Source organism: Mastigoproctus giganteus, chromosome 7, assembly GCF_048544385.1.
Source record: "Mastigoproctus giganteus isolate SK-2022 chromosome 7, ASM4854438v1, whole genome shotgun sequence".
Classification (NCBI taxonomy): Eukaryota; Metazoa; Arthropoda; class Arachnida; order Uropygi; family Thelyphonidae; genus Mastigoproctus; species Mastigoproctus giganteus.
The window spans coordinates 105,249,408-105,270,535 of NC_143581.1; the positions used below are offsets into that span (position 1 = coordinate 105,249,408).

Below are 21,128 nucleotides of genomic sequence, written 5' to 3' on the forward strand. Positions count from 1 at the left end.
GCATAACTATGAAAAATCCATTTTATTATTTAAAATGTATTTTTAATTTTTTTTTAGCATAAAATCCCCCTGGCACACTTTAGATATATATATTTTTTATTTTTTTATATGTCCAAATGGCTTTATCCTAAAAGAAACAAAAATTTAAAAAGCTGCTCACTTCAACAGTTGGTACCATATAGTCATTGAACATCATCTGAAGCAAGTGAGTGTTGTCAGTTAGGAGACAGTGTGCTCAATAATTGGATGTGAGAGATACTGCCAATTTAAATTCTTATTTTTCAACACTTGATAATTATAAAAATTATTTTTTTATTTTAATTTTTTTTATTGCTTAATAAAGGCTAAAAATTATTTTTCTTTATTTTGTTATGGACATACTACTTCAGTAACAAAACAGTTAATCATAAGATTGAAATTCAATCCAATAATGAAAGAAAAATTCACATTTAACCTAAATTAAAATATCTGTTAAACTCATTTTGGTGGATATTACCAGAAAAGTACTATTAAATGGTTAATGTATGTAAAAATATTAAATGTAGTTAAGTGCTCATTTTTGGTGTTACATTTCCCAGAACACTCTGACGAATACCAATATTCTGTAGAACATTGATTGAAAAACACATTTAGATTGTACTTAAAATACATAGAGCCACGTGTTGATGAAATGATAGTTCGCTACAACAGTAGGCAAAGTGGTATATCAGAATGTGCAATGCATTAGACCTTCCCCCATGGACGGGATATAGTAGTGCAGCTTTACCAGATTCCAGTCTTGTCGTGGTAAAACAAGGGAATACATTGTGTTACAGGAACACCAATATTGGTATTGTGAATAGTGCTTAAAAAAAATTGCCTGGTCCAACAGATCCCGGTTTTACTTGTTCTGTGCTGATGGCAGCACCAGGGTGAATTGACGACATGATTATGTTGATTCACGATACCAGGTGTTAATATGGCAGATTGGTAGTGCAAGCGTGTTGGCAGTGTTTTTTAGGTGTCTGTTAAGTTCTCTGATACCATGCATCAATGTCTGAGTGCCAAAGCTTACTAAAACATTGTTGTTGACTAGATGCATCCCTTTTGTGTTTGTCTATCTTGTGGGGAGAGACTTCACTATAATTTATTGGCCTGCTCATTCACTAGATTTCAATCTGATTGAAGATCTGTGGAATATGGTTGAAATGAGCTGTTCATGGCAGAATCTGTTGCCATCCATTCTGAGGTAACTGTTGGATTTCTGCTTGGGACTGCATCCCTGTTGCTCCCGAAACTTGTGGAATCTTTGCCTTGATGACTTTAGTTTGTTCTGAGTACTAATGGAAGTGCTACTCATATTAGGTCTACATGCTTAATAACTGGCCACTTAGTTAATTTTATTTTTACAATATATATGATGAAATATTTTTGATAGTACATGTTTAATTGGCAGCCATCAAAGAAACTTTAGAGAAGCGAGGTGTTCTTGGAGAGTTAAAAGCTCACATCAGAGCCGAGGTGTTTCATTCACTTGAAGAAAGAAGCTTACCTAAAATTCCACTTTCTAATGAAAATTTGCTGATTAATGAGCTGATTCGAGAATATTTAGAATATAATTGTTATAAATACACAGCATCTGTATTAATGGCAGGTATGTATATCTTTATTTTAAAAATTAACATAATTTTGCTACCAATATATACAATATCTGAAATGTGGCTAATACTTGTTATATATAACTATTAGTAACAGAGAAAAAGTATACTGACTGCTGAATTTTTTAGGTACGTGTAGATAGTTTCTACATTGAATAATTCACATCACTGTTCACAACATATCAAAATAGTAGAGCCCATAACATAACAAAACAACAGTATGTTTATGGACACAAAAAAAGTATAAATGGAAAAATGATAAATAAAAAAAAAAATTCTGTGAATGTTCATTATGGCTACAAGTAGCTTTTGTTGTGAAATTTTAGATATAAGTTAACATATCTAAATTAGTTATTATTATTATTATTATTATTATTATTATTATTATTATCTGTCCACTGTATCAATACTGCAATAGAATCCCTATTCCCTCCTCACTCTTCAGAACCATACCCTATATCCATACTACCAGTAGAACCGGCGCCTCCGTAGCCAGGTGGGAAGGAGCAGCAGCGCGTAGCACACGCTTCTTGATTAGACCGGTGTTCGAGTCCATCACCACCGAATGCGGGAAGGTCAGGGAATGACCATCACATATCCCGGAGCAATATGGCCTTAGTTGCTAATGCTCCTAAAAAACAACAACAACCAGTAGAACCAAAATGCTATCCCAACTATTGTCTGACCAGTCAGCAGGGCACTCAGTGCCAACACTGCACACTTCCATGGCTCTAACTTTCATTCTATTACCCTGGTGCCAATTGCATTGGAACCAGGGCCCTCTCCCCCTTTCAAATGCATACCCACTCCCTCTTAATTTAGGCAAAACATCAAAATTCTGCCCAAAAACTCTCATTCTTTCTTCCCCCACCTCTGTCCTGTCCCAGGAGTGTGCAGTCTTAAAGAGCCATTTCTCCCAATCTAACTGGAGGAATTTCAATATCAATGGAGCATTAGAATCCTGATACCCCCTCACTCTTCAGAACCACCCCCACATACATACAGCCAGTAGAACCAAAATGCAACCCCAACTACTGTCTGTTCAAGCAGCTGGACATCTAGTGCCAATACTGCACACTTCGATGGCTGTAACTCCTATTCTTCATCCTGGGGACCCTGGTGCCAATTCCATGGGAACTAGGGCCCCTCCCCCTTTTCAAAAATCTACTCCCCCTCTTCATTTAAGCAAAACATTAAAATCCTAGCCGAAAACTTTCTTTCTTCTCCCACCACTGTCCTGTCCCAGGAGTGTGCAAACTTAAAGGGCCATTTCTCACCATCATATTGGAGGAATCTAAATACAATACAGCAATAGAATCCCTATTCCCTTCACACCTTCAGAACTATCCCTTATATCCATACTACCAATAGAACCAAAATGCTATCCCAACTACTGTCTGACCAGTCAGCATGGCACTCAGTACCAACACTGCACACTTTCATGGCTGTAACTTCCATTTTATCATCCTAGGATCCTGCAGCCAAATCCTTTGGAACCAGGGCCCTCTCCCCCTTTCAAGAACTTACTCATCCCCTCAGGCAAAACATCAAAATTCTGGCCAAAAACTCTCATTCTTTCTCTCCCCCTCCCGTCCTGTCCCAGAAGTGTGCAGTCTTAAAGGGCCATTTCTCCTCATCTAACTAGAGAACTCTAAATACCAATATAGCAATAGAATCCTGATATCCTCCCCACACTTCAAAACCATCCCCATACCTATACTACCAATAGAACCAAAATGCTATTCCAACTACTCACTGACAAGGCAGTTGGGCACTGAGTGCCAACAATGTACACTCCCATGGCCATAACACCTATTTATCACCTTGAGGGACCCTGTGGCCAATCCTTTTGGAACCAAGTCCTTCTCCTCTTTCTTTAAACATACCCTCCATTTCTTCATTTAGGCAAAACATCTAAAGCCTGACAAATATTCTCACCCCCCTGTCCTGTCCCTGAAGTGTGCAAGCTCTATGGGCCACTCCTACCTACCAAGGCGGCAAAATCTTAATATCACTAAAGTAATAGAATCCTTATTCCCTCCCCATTCTCCTGGACCATGTGCCATAACCACATTGCCAATAAAAATAGAAAAGTAACCCAATAACTGTCTACCCAGACAGCAAGATATCTAGTGCCAATAATCACACCTTGTTCTCTTTTTCCTGTCTTCCTGCCTATTATTACTAATAAAAAAAAAAACAAGAAAAAAAAAAAAAACCTTATCTGCTCTAGCAAACACATCACAAACCCCCTGGCAACAACAACAAAAAAAAAAAAAAAAAAAGCAAAAAATTACTTCCCTGCCCCCTCTGGTGCTGTAGACTTAACCCCCTTTTATTTGTCATTGCTATATGCCATTGCCATTCATTGCATTAGCAAACAAACAACCTGAACATTGCCTCTGAACTTTAAAAGTGTGTCAAGATATCTCAACCTTGTGAATAATTGTGACATTTTCCTACTACACTCATATGAATCAAGAAACCCAGGGAAGTGCGGAAGGTCAACTGGACCCGACTCGTATCCTTGACACCAACATGCAGCAAGCAATGGATGAGATGAGGCCTGTGTCAGCCTTGAAAAAGAAGTGGAAGAAGCTGGTCATGTCCAAACCTGACAGAGAAATACAAAGCCAGAGTGCTCAGCTAAAGGACACATGGGAGGACTCCATCCCACAAATTGATTTGAATTTGGAGACAAAACAACCAGAGGCACTTGGATCCATCCTTGCCAGAGGGCACAGTGTTGGGAAATACTCAAATCCTGCATACCGCCTTTGAGGAGCTCATGAAAGACTCAAACAACCGGATAACCACTGGTGTTAGGGGATAGATTGTCTCCCTCTGGACTGAGTTAGCATTAGCATTAGCATTAGTAGAGGCATTTGATGCAAGAAAGCAAGCTTATGCAGCATCAGCAAAAAAAAAAAAAAAAAAAAAAGTAACATAAATAAATAAAAATAACCACTTCCACTTCACCCCTCTGTTCGTTCGAAATACCTGTCCAGCTGAGCCTTAAACTTATTTAGGCTATCAACTTCCACGACAAGGGATGGAAGTCTGTTCCACCCACCAACCACCCGCTGGCTAAAGGCAAATTTCCGCACATCTATCCTACATCTGTCTTTCCTCAATTTGAATTTATGCCCTCTCAGGTGATTTTTCTGAGCTAGAGGAAGAATCCCATCAGCATTGAGCATGCTCAAACCATTCAAGGCTTTGTACACCTCTATCAGATCACCCCGCTGGTGCCTAGTTTCCAGACACTGTAATTTGCAAAACTTAAGCCTTTCTTTGTAAGAGCACCCCTTTGTCCCATTCACCAATCTAGTTGCCCTTCTCTGTACTCGTTCCAGCAGCTCTACATCCTTCCTGAAATGAGGCCTCCAGGCCTGTATACAGTACTCTAGGTGTGGCCTGACCATTGCCTTATACAAGGGAATAATCACCTCCTTATCCCTGCTAGAAAAATTCCTATATATCATTGACAATACACCATGAGCTACTCTTGCAGCTCGTCTGCACTGCTCAGAGAGTTGGAGACAGCTCTACCAGAAAAACCTAAAATGTGAAACAACTGCTGTGAAACTGGATGCATACCCAACAGTGGGGCAAATAAAATGCAACAGCATGCCTCATCTTATGCACAAGCACTGAGGACGCCAGCCAGCGAACCAACAATAAAAAGCAATGTGCCTGCTACAAAGAAAAAGACCTTGCCAAAACAACCACACCTGGTGGTACTGTGACCAACAACTATTGAGGAAAATCAAACAAGTGAACAACTAAAGATGCAAATCATGACCAATCTAAAAGAGGAATTCAAGACAATCAGAATAAAAATGTCGGAGTCCTGATAGAGACAGAAACAAGTGAGGAAGTGCAAAAAATTATCACTAATACCAAAATCACTGAGCTGGGGCTCACAGCGACTATCCCTAAAAGAAAAGGGCCCTCAATAGTCATATACGACCTGGATAAAGACCTGACCCCGGACCAATTAACAGAGAAAATCTATCAAAGAAACCTGATGTCCATTCTCCGGGATCACAGAAAGGACGAACTGCTGACACCAAAATATTCAACCAAGTCCAAGGACGGCACTAAACAAACCTGGATAATTGAACTTGCACCCGCAGCACGGAAAGTATTAAACATCCAGAACAGAGTATATGTAAATTGGGGTACTGCTGTTTCCGTGAACATGCAGCTGTACCCAAATGCTTTGTTGTAAATATGGGCACCTCCAACTGGCTGCTGACACCCTCCTCAACACTAAATTATAGTCGGTGCAGACGTGAACTGCCAGTCACCAATGTGGCATAGTCACATGCCAGACATGGCACCAGAAACGGAACTAGATTGGAAGAGTTGCCTGCAAATTCAACGTTGACAATGTTCGACCAAACAATCTGCCCATGTTCAGTAATGCACTGTGGGAGGCCACCATAGATGTCTCCTTGGCTTCCAGGAACGTCGCTAATAATATTACTGATTGATCTGTCCGAGAGGCCTGGATAACATCTGATCATTGAGCCATGACGTTCCAATTCAACAGGTCACTGACTAGGTACCTGCAGCTAGACAAACCACTCACAGATATGTCATTTCAAAGCAAATTGGGAACTCTTCCAAACTACCTTAAAAACCAGCACACAACAGAGACAGAGGGAGCTTGAGTGCCTCGAAGATACAGATCATCTCCAAAGAAAGATAAGAGATCATAATGCACACAAGCGACATCGTTATTAAAAAGAAAAATCCAACCCCTGGGGCTGTGCCCTGGTGGAACCCAGAACTGCAGCGACTCCGGAAAGGAGCACAAACCAGAAGAAAGGCCTTTCAGCAGTCCAGGTGCTCCTGGCTGGTGGTGGAAGTCGAAGTACTCCGACAACGCTGCAAGAAACACTTACACAGCCCAAATCAGAAGCTGTGAACAGCAATTGTGGGAGTGCCTGGTTTCCACTACGGGAAGCGAGAACCCCTGGGGAATCATCTGCAAATTGACCACAAATAAACCTCCTGGAGGGGAAGTCATTGCCGCCACCATATTGCCCTAAGGAGGCATGTCCACAACCTTGGAGCAGTCCATTTCCAATATCCTGGACACAGTCTTCCAACTGGCGACAACGGAGCAGATCCAAGTCTGCTTAGAAAATGAAAGCTATCAAACAGCAACAACAGAACCTCACTTCACTGTGGAGGAGCCCAACAGTATTGCCACCCTCATCAGGGAAAATAAATGTCCCGGACCAGACCTTTTGGAGCCCGAAATCATCAAAAAGACAGTGTGCCCCGAACCATTGCTTAACCTTTCGATCTCTGTCTTCACTCTGGCACCTTCCCAACCTTGTAAGGCACCTCCATAGCCAGGTGGGCAGGAGCAGCAGTGCGTAGCACAAGCTTCTTGATTAGACCGGGGTTCGAGCCCGTGATCACCAAATACGGAGAATGCGGAAAGGTCAAGGAATGACCACCGCATATCCCCGGAGCAATGTGGCCTTAGTTGCTAATGCTCCTAAAAACCAAAATAAACAAACAAACAAACAAAACCGACCTCATAGAAGGAAGCAAACATCAAACTAATTCTGAAAAATCCAACTAAACCACCACACCTCCTGAACTCATACAGACTGATCGCACTCCTCACAGTTGCAAGTAAACTCCTCGAATGGCTCCTGTATGGACGAATACAGCAATATTATGACAGGGCCGACCTGGCCTTACCCAACCAATTTGGCTTCAGGCGGGATCGCTCAGCCGTGGATGCCATAATGCACCTACAAGAACAAGTAAGAAGATGCACCAAGAAGTATTTCCTTGTGATTGCCGTGGACTTCGCTGGGGTGTTCGACTCAATTTGGTGGCCAAGTGTCTTGCCGAGGTTTTGGGTTGCTGGGATCCCAGGCAACCGATACAGCATCATCAAGAGCTACCTCACAAACAGATCCATCAGGATTGTTGCTCCCTATGGGACCCTCTCCAAGAATACATTTCGTGGCTGTCCACAGGGTTCGGTCCTTGGACCACTGCTGTGGAACATAGTAATGGACTCCTTCCTAGCCAATTTTACCTTGATGAGGTAAAATCAGAGGCCTTTGCTGACGACCTCATACTAACTGTCAGTGGAATCAATGGCACTACTGGATACCTTGGTAAACCAGTCTCTGGCCACCCTTCAGGAATGGGCAAAGCAAATTCAACTTAGAATATCACCTGCAAAGACAAACTCCATCTTGCTCAAGGGGTGCCTCAACCTCAGGCGGCCTCCACAAATCAAGATTGACCAGAAAACAATCAAATTTTCAAAGCAGCTACTTAGGCATGATCCTAGGTCCGAACCTATCATTTCAGGACCACCTGAAATACTTGTGCACAAAAGTCAGACGGTACACTGCATTGGTTGCCAGAGTCACTCGCAGAGACTGGGGCCTAGACAGACAGGTGCTACATCTTTTCTGTAAGACCATCTTCACCTCCAATAGCATGTATGCATCTGTCGCGTAGTATCACAAAGCCACAACTGTTGTCAATAAACGAACCGACTCGATTCACTGATCAGTCCTTCTGACCGTTACTCAAGCTTGCAGCACAGTGAGCACGCATGCCCTGCAAGTCCTTCCACTGAACTTAAGAGATCATTCAACAGGGCCTCATGCACCACCTGTACAAGGGTATCCCACAGACATGTTTGGGATTCACCGCCAACATCACCAATAGCAAGACTGGAGAAGAAAAAGCTGAATGCTCACCTGCTGCAGGTATGGCAGGATAGATGAGCCACCTCACAAAAAGCGAAAACACCAGAAAATTTCTGCCCAGTGTTGGCCAGGTTTTTCTAAACTCTCCACCCTGTCTCTCCCCGGGCCTACAAGTAACATACCTTCTGACAGGACATGGAGTTTTGAATACAAAGCTATCCCTACTTGGAATACAGGAAGATCCGACCTGCACCTGAAGGGGGACTGGAGAGCTGGCAGCATCTCATGCATGATTGCCAGCTCTATGACGACCTCCGCAGTGCATTCATCACCAAAATACAATATCTACCATACGGCCAACAGCGCCACATCTTTTACACCATGGAGCAATATCAGGCTTTCTCCAACTATGCACTGGCCATGTTCACGAGACTGAGGGCACTTATCGCAGTCAATAAGGAAATGAACATACCTCGAAGGATATCGTCCCACAGAAGACACCTTGGAACCCAATGGCCTCTGATGATCAAGGCACAAAACCTTGAAGTGAATCTAAAGTCGAATCAATAAGAAATGACTCTATAAACAACAGTGACGCAGATAGAAAATGACCCGAGAAAGACCCCACAAATGCCGACAAACAAACCTGGACCTTTTGACTGTAAAAACTGCAAAACAGATGGGAATCATCCTATGAATGATCCTGCTCCGGTCCGATCTATGCTGGACCAGGACCACCAGCAGCTCTGCTGCTAAATGCTATATGGCGATCTGAATGGGGTACCCTAACCCTATTCATCTTTAATTCCCTATTCCATGACAGGAGTGGGAGGAAACAGATGCTCTGTTTCCTCTCTTCCCTGCCGAGCCATCTCTTCACCTGGCGAGGCATGGGCCTGCCTCACTAACCACCTGGGGGTTGCTTTCTCTATCGCCCCGCCCATACTTCTACCTTTCACCCCCTAGTCTTCAGCCCCCCACTCTACCGCTCCACACTGCAAAATCTAGCTACATCCAAATTAAATCTCATTCTCAAAAAAATTTTTTTTTTTTTAATTCTAGCGTTTACCCAATGATTTTTTTTTTTTTTTTTAATTCTAGCATTTACAGAATGATTTTTTATTATTATTTATTTATTTTTTAGGCCTTAGCCCAATGGTTTTTAATAATGGTACCTCTAAGTAATTTATTTTATTTTATGGCACCCCTACTCAATTTTCTGCCAGTTAGATCCGATTCTCACTCTGTATATGTCTAATATTAAAAAAAAAAAAAATGTTAGATGCTAGTTATTACAATAATATAATTATAAACACAATTACAATTCATAATACAAATTATATATATATAATTTTATTTTTATAGTAGAGGTACTAAGTAAACATCAACTAGAGATCACCACAAAATTAAAAAGATACTGTACATATTTTTATAATGAAATAAATATATAAATTAAAAAAATAAGTTTAAGTAACTTAAACTCAAATGACAAGGCACCCCTGGAATGTTGTTGTGGCAACCTGGTTGAAAACCACTGCCCTAGCCACTGAAATCTCAGGAAACTAGGTGGCAGGGCCCACCAGAGTAAAATATAGAGCCACTGTGCACCTGGTCTGCCTCCATGAGGCATAGTGTGGGCAACAGTGGTTTCCATTAGGGGCTCAATGGCTAAATGGCCAGATGAACAACGGTACACAACACTACACCTCCCAACACTCACACACTTTTAAATCTCTGTCCTCAACAGTACTGTTTGACGTGACAACATATATTATGTGGAGATGGGGGAAACCACTGGTGCTGTTAGACACGAACACGCTATACATTATCTGTCCGCCCACTAAGATGTTGGGTATTACAAGACCTGCTGAGGATCCTTACGAGACAAGCACATGCATTGTCTGTGTTACTGTAATTACAAACTAGGGTAATTATTTTGTATAAGGCATGACTACACATAAGATTCAATAGTGAATGGGCTAGTGCCTTTGCACCATGTTTTGTTCGTAGTGAACTGTCGAGGTAGATATTCTTCATTGATGAAGCGTTACTTATTCATGGTAATGCAATACCATGGCAACTCATTGTGAAGGTATTCACAATTAGTTGCCAAGATATACAGTTGCCATGATATACAATTACCTACTTTGAAAGTTCACTATGAACAGAACATGGATTAATGGCATGAAAGGCTAATTCTGACGCTGCTGAACGAGAAGCACGAACTGAGGCTTCATGTTGATTTACACGAATATTAAGAGAAAATCACGTCGAAACTTGGTAAGACGAGTCGCAATCACCGCAAGAAATGTTGTATACCAGATCATTAATTTGTGTTGCGAACCCGGAAAGAACCGAGCGATTGTTCAGTATAGTGTGTAACTTCCGTATTGGCCTAGCTACAATTTTAAATTCGGTATCTTTAAAGAATCTGTTAAGCTGTTTCTGCCACTGTTCAACATATGGGACAGAAATAAAGTATTTACTCTAATGTACCGGTAAGTTGTCGATTTTTTCGTTTTTTTCCGTTTTAATTTCTGGAGGGTATCATGTGGAAGTGTTCTACGTACTATATTGAGGTAAACTCCTCTTATTATTTTACTAATATTATTATCAACGTAGAACATATTGAACATACAGCTCTGATTCATACTATCTAATTAATTTTAAAACTCTTATTGACTATTTCATTCACTTCCTGTCTCTCTAGTAGTATACAATCGAGACACACAATTATGGGAGATTTTTTGAATGGCTTGGTGCAAAATTACATTAAATCTACACTAAGGTACTCAGCCCAAAGTTACCATATTTCTTTCCTAAAATATTGCCTTCAAAACAACATCGTTCCGAAGTTTGCCAGGGTGAATTTAAATCAAAAAATTTCAGGCATAAAACAACTAACACTGGCGACATCGCGTAATATTGTTAAGCTTGCCTTAAAATCTCGATATTCGAATAAACAAAAATACCTTTCCCAGGTTAGAAAGCTTTGCGATAAATTAAAAAATTATCTACATCCGAACGATTGGTCTGTATTGAAGACCTCCATAGATTTGCGACGGGAAGCACAGTCCTCAGAAATAAAAAACAGACACGTTCATGCAAATTCTAACACATTGTCGCCGGCTTGCGACCAAGTTCATACAAGTTGGGTGACATCCCCCCCCCAGACACACAACGTACTACCACAGAATATGTCAGCTAGTTCACGAACACCCCTTCAGCCAGTATCCAGCGAACCGACATATCAACAGGTTACAAATCTTTCCTTGTGTACACTATCGCAGGATCAGATTTCACTTTTATCCAAAGGACTAAATTATAATTTACCACCTCGAAAACTACCTAAAAACAATGCGTAATTGATATTGAATTTGGACTTCATAAATGTTCCACAAAAAGATGTATTTATTCAACAAGTTAACCAAGTAGTGAATAACATAAAAGAAACACGACTTCCTAAATTGAATACACATGACAGTTCAGCTTTACGAGAACTTTGGGGAAATAAGGATATTATACAGAGGGCAGATAAAGGAGAGACAGTGGTAATACTAGATAAACATGATTATATTAATAAGTTAGATTCAGTTGTGTCAGATACCTCCACTTATCGTGTAGTAGACCCGGCACTGTTTACCAATTTGGTTAATCATTACAATAAAACGTTAATCACGTATCGAAAAAATGACTACATTACTGTGGTTCAGTTGAAGGAATTGAAGTCCAGAACATACAATATTCCTGCACTTTTCGGTCAGGTAAAATTGCACAAGACTGGATTTCCTATTCGACCTATTGTTTTCTACAGGAGCTCGGCATTTTCAGCCTTAGCCACACGTGTATATAACATTATAAAACCCTTTAGACAGGTAATACAATTTGGGATTAAGAACTACGATACATTATTTAATAATCTTAAAGACTAGACTCGGCGACAATGACAATTTATTCTCACTAGATGTTACCTCATTATATACGAATGTAAACGTTGAATACACATTAGATATTATTTGGGATATGTTAAATAAAAATTCGACACCGATTAATGATACGAAGCTACCAATTAAGGAAATTTTTCACTTAATTAAACTGTTAGTTGAGGCTAACTACATCACCTTTCGAGACAAGGTGTACAAACAAATTTTTGGATTACCAATGGGTTTGATCCTGAGTGGCTTAATGTCAGAGATCTATCTCTCAACGATTGAGCAGATACATTTGACACCTTTTCGACCCCGTATCACATACTATGGGAGGTATTTAGATGATGTTCTAATTATTACCGATAGTAGTACTATCCAAGACATTTTACATTCGTTTAATAATATTCATTCTAGACTCAAATTTACATTGGAAAGGGAGGATACGGATACCAAGTCATTAAACTTTCTAAATTTCACGCTTACCCGGGACTCGAATAAAATACAATTTAGCATCTATCGAAAATCTAAAAACACCGGTATGCTTCTACATTATAATAGCTATCACCCGTTCACCTACAAAAGATCAATTATCTTTAATCAATTTCTAAATGCCTATAAATATTCAACGACGGATTCTGCTTTGGACTCAGAAATACAGATATTAACTAGCAGATTCTTAAACAGGGATTATTCCATTACCACAATAAACCGAATTAGGGTACAGGCTAAGGAGAGGATACAAAATACTACACCAATCAACAATAGTAATATCAAAAAATACTTTATTTCTGACCCATATGTTGAACAGTGGCACAAACAGCTTAACAGATTCTTTAAAGATACCGAATTTAAAATTGTAGCTAGGCCAATACGGAAGTTACACACTATACTGAACAATCGCTCGGTTCTTTCCGGGTTCGCAACACAAATTAATGATCTGGTATACAACATTTCTTGCGGTGATTGCGACTCATCTTACCAAGGTTCAACACGATTTTCTCTTAATATTCGTGTAAATCAACATGAAGTCTCAGTTCGTGCTTCACGTTCAGCAGCGTCAGAATTAGCCTTTCATGCCATTAACGAAAAACATACTTTTTTATTTAACAAGGCGAAAATACTTAACGTTCAACATAATTATACGCGACTATTAATTGCAGAAACCGTTGAAATTAAATTACACGAGAATTCTGTTAATGTTTGGCGGCCATATTTGATCTCCGATGCGTGGACCTGCATGCGCGAAGACAAATAATCACTGTTTAAGTTTCAGGTTTAACCCGATTCGGTAATTTTCATTCCTGTAATCACGACATTCAGTAGAAAAGCGTTGTCAGCTTCAGGAAGGAAAATCGTTTTGAATATTTTTGTTAGATTCTTTTAATTGTGTTAATTTCATTTTTAATTGTTTTAAATTAATTAAATAATCAATTTAACACAATTATTTGAATTGTTAAATTGATTATTTAATTATTTATAATTTACTCTAATGTACCGGTAAGTTGTCGGTTTTTTTTCGTTTTTTCTGTTTTAATTTCTGGAGGGTATCATACGGAAGTGTTCTACGTACTATATTGAGGTAAACTCCTCTTATTATTTTACTAATATTATTATCAAAGTAGAACATATTGAGTATTACAGCTCTGATTCATACTATCTAATTTTCCACTTATATTTTGCAATCACAGCATGCAGGCCAGTGGTTAACAATGCCAAGACATACAAAGGGAAGTAAACTAAAAAAAAAAAAAAAAAAACTCAGCCCAACTGATGTCATTGCATGGAAAGCACTTTCTTTCTATATTTTTTATCACATGTGAATTCAGGAAAGGTCAGGGATTGACCACCGCATATCCCAGAGCAATATGGCCTTAGTTGCTAATGCTCCTAAAAACCAAATAACAAACAAACATGTGAATTTGTTAAGATCAGCATCAGTTTTTGTACACCTGGGAGAGCATCTGAAAAGGGTGGAATTGATCTGTCAGGAAAAGTTTTCGAATTCGGGCGGCCAGTGTAGGAGTAGTCCGCAAGACAGAGATAGGGATTCTCCAGCAGCATGTATCCCATGTGGATGGCTCGGAGATAAGTCCCGCAACCATTTTCACTGGGAATCAATAAACTGGGATTTCTTCTGGGAATCAATAAACTTGGCGAGACGGGGAACCCTCACAGCATTTGCTAATGCTGTTATTCTAGCTTTTTGCAGCAGCTTGAATTTCCAATTGGCCCAGTTCAGTAGTCAATATTCAGATCTAATGAAAGGCTTTTTTTTGTTTGGGGTGGCTGAGGCCCAGACTACCAATGCCTACAGTAATGGTGGATAGATAATCAATCTGATGTATAGTAAACCCTCGATTTAACGAACTAATAGGGGTGAAAGGGGTGTCCGTTAAAGCTGAAAGTCCATTAAATTGAATGTAACGGGGGGGGGGGGCATTTTTTTTTGTTCTTAATGTTAAAAAAGCTTTAATACAGTATTGTACAATATAAAATGTTGTGCCTAAAATGTTGCAACTTGGCCTTTGATTTACGGATATCAGAAACAGTTTGTTTTTTTACGCTGTAAATTTCACAAACACATTCTACTGAGAGATGCCTTGTTCTAATTTCTGTGCTACATTTAAGTACGCACGCTTTCTTTTAACTCCTCTATCACTTGATGCCATTTTAAATTGTAAGGATTGCAAAATTATTTAATAAATAAATAAAGCCACTATTCAGAAATCACAGAAACACTCTGTATACAACCTGACCGCACTATAGCTTGAGGCAGACTGGGACTGAAACAGCAAATTGGTAGACCTGCAGTTTAGTGTCCTGAGTCACGTTCAGCTCGCAAGTCACCGCCTGCTGTTATCTGTAATCTGGGAAAACAGCTATTTGAACACTTTTTCAGAAAGAATAAAAAAACAATTTCCTGACTGCAGTTTCCTGAATTTGATTATAAAAATAAAAATAGGTAATTATCAAAACAATCAAAACAATAATGGAAATAGTTTTTTTATTAATTTTAATTAATAAAAAATTAGTTTTTTTTATTAATTTTTAATTAATAATAAGACGGAAGTTTTGTATAACCTAAAAAAAAAATAATATGGTCGAGATTAATATGTACATTACTGTATTATTATTTGTCTGGTCCGTTAAATCGAGGGTTTACTGTATTTCCTGATTATTTTGGAATCTTTAATGTGCAACAAATTTTTTGTTGTTCAATGAAGACTTGAAACCCACGAGGCGAGTTTATCCAGCTGTGTATTAAAACGGAGTTTAGGGTCAAACATTACACCTAAGTCTGAATGTGAAGTAACAACAGGGATTTGGTTGTTACCAAAAGTGAGCAATCGCAAAACGATTGGTCTTCAGAGAGAACATCATTATCTTGGTCTTCCCGGGATTGATCGTCAGGCCAAAGTGCTGTAGAAAGGATGTGATTTCCAAAAGACTATTATTAATGTGGTTAGTGGTTGTGATGAGGTTGGGACTGGGTCCGATTAGGGTAAGAATCTTAAGGTCATCTGCATAAGAGATGATTTTTTGGTATTTCACACCATTGGGACAATAATTGGTATGAACAACAATCCAGAGAGGAATACCCTGCTGTGGTACTCCAGTGGTAACAGTCCTCTAATAGCCTCTTCCTCCAGTGTCAAGTCACAACAACTTGCTAAGAAGAGCAGATAGAAAACACAGCATATCTCCCTTGATGTTATAGTATGATTGTAAAAGCCACAAAAGAGAAAGGACATTCACAGCATCAAATGCAGCTTCAGTATCTACGTACGTTATGGCAAGTTCGTAATTGCTCTCGAACAATCACTGTGAGAGAGCGTAGTGAATTGGGAAGGCTCATCTGCAAATATTTGTTTAGTGAGGACTGGTAGCAGCATTTTTTCAATAACTTCAGAAGTGTTGAGGCTTTAGAGATTGGTGGTAATGGTTAATTAGCAGTGGGTTACAGATCTTGGGTATAGGCATGACAGTATAACTGTTCCACTCAACTGGAAAGGAGCAGATCTTCAGAATGTCATTGTAGATAGACGGCAGTAGTTGAATAATAAAAGGGCTGAGGCACTTAACGGTGAATTGGGGAACATTATCAGTTCCTGCAACAACAGTGGGAGCGAATGAGTTTATAACTTTTATAAGTTGAGGTGAAGTGAAATTATAGCTGTCAAGGATATCCAGATAAGAAGTGATCTGGCATGTCAAGTTTTGGAGGCAGCACACTTGATGGTTGAAATCTTGTAATGTGGTCCATCCATTGGGATTTGGTTGCCAAAGCACCTAGGTAATTTTTACGATATGAACCAAGCATTGAAGAAATTAGCAATCACTGATGATTTTTGTCTGTTCAAATGGACCTGTGCTTTTGAGTACGAAATTCGATCACCAACATCATTTGTCTCCTTCCAAATTTTGTGCAGTTATTGTTTCAGTTGAAAAGCTGCATTGAGGTCCTTGTTCCACCATGCCTTTGAGTGGGGGGGTGATTTTAACCTTCTTGGGGGAGGAAAAGTTTGCAACGGTATTAATCCAGTTTGTAAGAATGGTTGTTGCAAGCGTGACCTCACACCCTTTGAGGACATGCCGAGGAACGAGTGTCGCAGCTACAAGGCATTTTTCAGTACAGTCAGTTCTGCTATATCACCATACATATGTGCCTAAAAATCTCTGTGTTATGGCATTTTGTGTATTAAAAACAACAGGACTTACAGGGAAAATAGTGATGGGGCAGAGCACTCAAAAAAAAAAGTTCAGTCTGGTAAGTAAAACACTAAAAAAAGTTAGAACCCAATAAAATTGCTAACACTCGTTTTTAAATATCTTAAATTTCTAATAAATAAATAAATATTACAGTAAATATAGCACTGTAATATGTACATACTAATTGATATTTCTTTTCATTGACTTTTTTTTTATTATTGTAAATTTTAATACAGTTAAAAGGATAAACAGTCAATAACGACGAACACGGCATGCACAAGTGAGATACTCGGCAACAATTTCACATTAAAAATAAGAAGCTTAAAAAATGGGAATGAACAGAAGAATCTGAGAATAATTTGTTTTTTATATGATTGAAGATTTCGTGGAAGGGAAACACATTTTATCATAATAATGTAAAAACCTACAGAATTCCAGCTATCTGTATTATTGCAAATGCAATAAGATCGAGTTTACTACCCATTTATAATTAGATTGCACTAACAGAAAAGCCCAATAAACTGGGATCTGCAAATTGTTTTTATTGTTTTATGGTAGTGACCTCCAGAAATGTGCACCTCTGTTCGAACTGAAAAATGTGAGCTCCTAAAAACATGAGTTGGCCTGCAATATCTTGTGAATACAGCAAATGACAGTACAGGCGGGCCTCGATTAACGCGATTAATTCGTCCCGCGAGCGCATCGCGCAAAACGGAAACGCGTTAATCGAATATCATAACCAATAGGAAAAATTATAATTGGTACTTGACCTTCTGGAACGTCCATAAAGAATTTTAAATAACTTTTAAATAACTTTTTAACTGCATGCCATGTAAAAGATAATAAAAATTATAGAATTAAATGTTTATTGTTCAAAATATATAATGGAGAAACTAACTATTTGCTACAGAAATATTTGAACACAGTCGTTTGAACAGTTTTGGCTTTCGTTTTTTCATCATACAATTTCCGATAGCCGACAACAAGCTTCTCTAGGCCCTGGCGAAATAACATGCTTCTTTCGATGTTAGGATCAACATCCCATTACCTTTTGTTTAAGGTTCTCTGCGATATGAAAGATTTCGCCTAGTTCTTTTACCGTTATCTCCTTTGAGGTAACATTTTCATCTGGCTCACACTCTTTTTCTTCAGCTTCTTCGTGCGCACGCTGTTGCTCTATTTGAAGGAGATCATTGTCACTTAGCTGTTCTAAATGCGAATTCAGTGATTCTCGAACGTTAGCTGCATCCAAGCCTTTGAAACCAAGTTCATTACCAATAGTAGTTATGTCTTCAATAACTTTTTGAACTGCATCTTTGAAACAAGTAAAATCGTTTGTGCGGGGTAAAAGATGCTTCCAAACTGCTCTCATATTGCTGGCTGTCACTTCTTCCCATGCTGCATGAATGTTTTCAATGGCCAATCGTATGTTATATTTTTTCCAAAATTCTGGTACAGAAATTGCATTATCTCCTGTTATAGCTTCAAGTGCCTGTGCAAAGGTTCTGCGGAGATAGTAAGCCTTGAAAGTTGCAATCGTTCCCTGGTCCATGGGTTGCAATAACGAAGTCGTATTCGCCGGTAAAAAAACAACTTTCACATTTTCATTTAAGTCACCAAGTGCAGAAGGATGTCCAGGTGCATTATCTAAAAGCAACAGAGCTTTAAAAGTAAGATTATTTTTCTTGCAATAGGCTTCAACTGTTGGACAGAAATAAGACGTAAACCAGTCTTCAAATAGGGCTTTGGTCATCCATGCTTTTTTATTTGAACGAAAAATGACTGGAAGAGTGCGATGGCTGTATCCTTTTAAAGCCCTAGGATTTTGTGCACGGTACACAAGCATGGGTTTCAATTTAAAATCACCTTCAGCGTTACCTCCTAATAAAAGTGTTAGTCGATCTTTTGAGACTTTATACACAGGTTGTGATGCTTCATTTGCAGCCAAATAAGTTTTAGTTGGCATCCGTTTCCAAAATACGCCCGTTTCGTCTACATTAAATATTTGCCGATCGTCGTATTCAGCATCCTGAATGATTTTTTGCAATTCTGCAGGAAATTTGGCTGCAGCATCTTCATCAGCACTAGCAGCTTCCCCTGTTACTTTAACATTATGCAGTCGTGCTCGATTTTTGAAACGTCCAAACCACCCTGAACTAGCAACAAACATTTCAGTCTCCCCTTGATATTTTGTTTCTTTGAGCTTAGTAAAAAGGTTAATAGCTTTGCTCTGAATATTGTCCTTAGATAATGGAATTCTTTTTTGATTGGAATCTTCGATCCAAATTGATAAAAGACTTTCCATTTCAATCATTATTAGAGTTCTGTTTCTGGTATTTTGTAAGACAAAAGAAGATGATGAAACTTTACCTTTCTCTTTATATTCGTTCTTACGGCTCAAGATAGTTCGTACAGTAGACTCACTGTATCCTAGATCTCTTACGATTTTCGCATGGTTTGCACCACGTTCATGTTTTTTAATAACTTCAAGTTTATCAGCTAAAGTAATAACTTTTCGTTTTTTTTTTATTACAATCACGTTGTTTTTCATTCTTTCTTTTATCCATAATTAACAGGGGTAGAAAATTAGAATTTTTAAATACGTCTGCACGTGACTTTATTAGGTGGAGACAAACAAGTAACACGTCTACTTAGTTGATGGAACACACTGAGGTGGGAAGCGGACAAACGCTTGTTTATTGGCAGTCAAACATTTAGTGCGCGATTCGAATCTTTTTCAACTATCAGAAATAAAAGATCGCGTTAACTGGAAATTTGAATCACGTAAAGTAAAAAGTGGTATCATTTTTTCCAATCGCGGTAACTGAAAACCGTGTTAATCGAACTCGCGTTAAGCGAGGCCTGCCTGTAGTGTGTCCAATCAATACTACTACAATAAATGGGAAATATAGCTCTCACATCTTTTGATGTTTGACATTTTTTAAGCTTTGTAAACTTGTGTGTATTGCTGCGCAGGTCGCTATGTTCAGCTTGGTGCCACGTTTTGTGTTCACCTGGTGTTACTCTCGGGTGAAATCGTTCATGAGCCAACACGAAAATCGCATTATACTCACATTGTTCCCTAATATATCAGTTGCATTGGAGCAAATTTTCATTGTCAAATGTGCATTATAGTAGAACTGACTGTATTTAGAAAATTTGGGCTGATGATTGTGGACGTTTTACGACACTTATAAACAGATTCACATGACTTATGGACAGTCTCTTTGCATGGAGGCAGTAAAATTTGCGAAACAAGAGGGTCATGATTTGAGTTAAAAGATGTTTCGGGGGGGGGGGGTACACAATGTGCATTATGTGGATGAGAATATAGGGTCGAGCTGGTTAGTTCCTCTAGTGGGCATGCCGTTGATGGGGAGAATTGAAGATTTCATATCTTCAATTAGGTGTTCCCTCAGAGATTCGCTTTGAGTTGGTATGTTGAAATCGCCCATCACAACATGAGCTGTGGATGGGTGAAGGCGATTTAAGATCCAATTAGCAACTTTGGTAATAATATCCCGAGTGGGCATTGGAGGAACATAGACTGTGCAGATGTCAATAATGTCCTTATTGTGAGCTAGGATTAAGATTGATGCTTCAAAATTGGTGGACTCACTGGACTACTTATTAATTATTAAACTTTGACTGATTAAAAAAGGTTGCCACTCCACCACCCTGTCGTGGTGGAGTGGCAACATTCTGAATTCGCTAGAGGTAAACTAAACTTAAAATCTTGCAGGCAGAACAACGACAGTGTAATCCTGATCAGGTTCTAACTACATCTCAGTAATGGAAAGAATGTCAATTTTGCTTGCAAGGAGGATCACCTCCATGGTGTCTATCTTGTTACACACACTGCGAACATTTTGTTACATGAGAACAAAAAAAATCTGAGGGGGAACCTTCTTTCTGATAGCAGGACATGCCTTCATTGCTCGGGATCAATATAATTGCTATTGTAGAGGACGAGTTAGTGGAGGTTGCTGGAAGGATTGCCTTTTTTCCTCAGAGAAAGGTCAGATAGGTATGCCAGAGGCCAGAAGTTGGGATCCAAAACTTCTTCATAGGCAGAGGGTGAACACCTTATTAGAAATGAGGCGTAGCCTGTTTGCCTAGTTTTAAGCTGTTTCACTTCAATGGATATATGT

General features: G+C 39.1%; 1 protein-coding gene across 4 annotated transcripts in view; it reads left to right on the forward strand.

The window, feature by feature from the left end:
- The window catches only part of LOC150083124 (centrosomal protein 20-like), a 72,610-nt gene that overhangs the window by 13,719 nt on the left and 37,763 nt on the right, over nucleotides 1-21,128 (forward strand). For all 4 annotated transcript variants that reach the window (XM_090377058.1, XM_090377056.1, XM_090377055.1 and 1 more), the window contains exon 2: nucleotides 1,436-1,633. In XM_090377058.1, the coding sequence (XP_090233184.1) occupies nucleotides 1,436-1,633 (198 nt within the window). The remainder of the gene's footprint in view (nucleotides 1-1,435; nucleotides 1,634-21,128) is intronic.